This window comes from Nansenia antarctica (assembly GCF_963989245.1).
Source record: "Nansenia antarctica genome assembly, chromosome: 7".
Taxonomy (NCBI): Eukaryota; Metazoa; Chordata; class Actinopteri; order Argentiniformes; family Microstomatidae; genus Nansenia; species Nansenia antarctica.
In genome coordinates, this window is record NC_137677.1 from 63,592,939 (window position 1) to 63,595,586 (window position 2,648).

The 2,648-nt window shown below is 53.3% G+C and overlaps 1 protein-coding gene across 1 annotated transcript in view; it reads left to right on the forward strand.

Moving 5' to 3' along the window:
* Nucleotides 1-2,066, forward strand: part of cckbrb (cholecystokinin B receptor b) — a gene marked incomplete at both ends in the record, with an annotated part of 29,582 nt that extends 27,516 nt beyond the window's left edge. The window contains one exon of the mRNA XM_080537027.1: nt 1,465-2,066. Within this exon, the coding sequence (XP_080393153.1) occupies nt 1,465-2,066 (602 nt within the window). The remainder of the gene's footprint in view (nt 1-1,464) is intronic.
* Nucleotides 2,067-2,648: the final 582 nt, after the last annotated feature.

Genomic DNA, 2,648 nt, shown 5'->3' on the forward strand with positions numbered 1-2,648 from the left:
TAGCCTTTATTTATGTAAACCAGCTCCTTCCCTTCTTGTGATTTAAAAGTTTTTTTTTCTTTTCCCTTTCCTAACACCAGGGGAGCCACCCCTCCTAAATTTCGTTGTTTGGTACCTGTACTGTAGCAATGACAATAAAGTCCATTCATTCATTCATATAGGGGTAGAGGGAGTGAGATAGGAATGTAGGGAGGGAGGGAGGAAAAGGGTGAGAGAGAGGAAGAGAGAGAGAGAAGGTAGAGAGGGAGAGAGAGGGAGAGAGAGAGAGAGTAGGGAAAATGTGCCAGCTGTGACCCAGGTTTCTGGTTATGCGTCTGTTCTAGATAGAACGCCTGAGGATTCTGGGGGAAATGGTGTTTACTTTAACAAGTCACAGCAAATGGCATGTTCTCCATGTTCCTCTCTCTCTCTCTCTCCCTCTCTCTCTCTCTCCCTCTCTCTCTCTCTCTCTCTCTCTCTCTCTCTCTCTCTCTCTCTCTCTCTCCCTCTCTCTCTCTCTCTCTCTCTCTCTCTCTCTCTCTCTCTCTCTCTCTCTCTGTCTCTCTCTCTCTCTGTCTCTCTCTGCACTCTAACTATTTTTAATCCCCAATGATTCGTACAGATATCTTTCATTCACTCAGTCACTTAATGCCACAAGAACCCAAACCGGGGAACTATTACAGTTGATTAATATAGACCAGTTTGTCCTGAGGCACGATTACGATGCCATTTGTTGAGTCACCGCCGCTGGGTCCATTCAAGGTGAGCAGACGGGTTTTGAAGAGCGGTCCGAAAAATCTATTTATTATTTTCTCAGAAAAAATCATTTCCTCCAGGAACCTTCTACCTCACCTCACCTCCGTTTTCTGAAGAGACGTAACGGGCAACCTGGGGAGAGGAAGGGAAGAGGAGAGCAGTCGCAGCCGGGTGTTATCTGTGTGTGTGTGTGTGTGTGTGTGTGTGTGTGTGTGTGTGTGTGTGTGTGTGTGTGTGTGTGTGTGAAAAGAAAAGTACTGAAGTGTTGCAATTACAGACCAGGGGTCTCAGACGGTCCACAGTAATAATAATAATACATTTTATTTATAAAAGCACTTTACATAGGAAATCTCAGAGTGCTACAATTAAACACAGGACACAATAAACATTTTCAATTAAAAGGCAAAAAAAAAAAGTCTCTAAAAAGGTGGGTTTTAAGGCCTCGTTTAAAAGCATCCACAGACTGTGGTGCCCTTAGGTGGTCAGGGAGAGCATTCCACAGCCTGGGAGCAGCCGAGCAGAAGGCCCGATCTCCCATGGTGCGGGTACAGTAAGACAGTAATCACAGCTGCCGTTCAGTTGTGTCCTGTCGTCATGACAGTAGTTTGGTTCTACGGACCGTTTGTACCACCAATAACACACACAAGTCCACAACTCAGGCTCGACTCAGAAGTGATCCCTTTACTGTGCATCCCCCCTCCCCTCCCCCCCCCACACCCCCCTCCCCAGGTATGAAGAATGGCCTCACCTCCACCGTCTCCTGCGGCAGCGACGACGGCGACGGTTGCTACGTCCAGGTCGCCAAGCGACCCCACTCCATGGAGATGTCCACCCTGACCGCCTCGGCCTCCGCCCCCGGCGCCGGAGGGGGAGGGGCCGGAGGGGGCGGAGCTTCTTCTAAGGTGGAGCGCCCGCGCAGCAACACGTCGCAGGCCAAGCTGGTGGCCAAGAAGCGCGTGATCCGCATGCTGGTGGTGATCGTGGCGCTCTTCTTCTGCTGCTGGATGCCGCTGTACTGCGCCAACACGTGGCGGGCCTTCGACCGCCTCTCGGCGCAGCGGGCCCTGTCGGGGGCGCCCATCTCCTTCATCCACCTGCTGTCCTACAGCTCGGCCTGCGTCAACCCCATCATCTACTGCTTCATGAACACGCGCTTCCGCAAGGCGCTGCTCGCCACCTTCGCCTGCTGCGCCGCCCCCTGCCGCCGCCACCGCCGCCGCCACCGCCAGGGAGGGCTGAGGGGGGGGGAGAACGAGGAGGATGCCATGGCGACGGGGGCGTCCATGTCCAAGTTCAGCTACACCACGGTCAGCACCATGGGGACGTGCTGAGAGGGGGGGGGGGGAGGGGCAGGGGGAGGGACGGACGGACGGACGGACGCGGGGGTTCGAGGACTCTGAGGGAGAGCGTAGAGGCGGTGGGGGGTTGTGTTCGTATCCGTGAGGGGAGATGCACTGACACTTGAGAGGGAAAGTGGGGCGGCGGGGCGGGGGGGGGGGGGGGGGTACATACTCTGTGTTCTACATGTACGGGGGGGGGGGGGGTACATACTCTGTGTTCTACATGTACGCCGGGCTTCTGCAGTGGACTTCCAAGTGCCTGCGTGTAAATGAAATGTTATTTCTATGTGCTTCTTTCTATCTGTGAACTAGGTCATTCGTGATGGACTATTATTGTACAGTACAAAGGGTCAAAACCATATCTCCCTCTTTCCCACTCTCTGGTTTTGATGGCTTGGTGTGACCCAGTTTTATCCACAGCCAATCCTTCACAAACACCTCATACCCTCCTTGGCAGACAGACCACTGTGACTCTGACTATGATTGTTTGTCTTGGGAAGAAAGTTGGATCTGTTGATTCTGTGTTGTGGTTGGGGAGCAGGACGTACAGAACGTCTTATCGGGCCGGTTCGT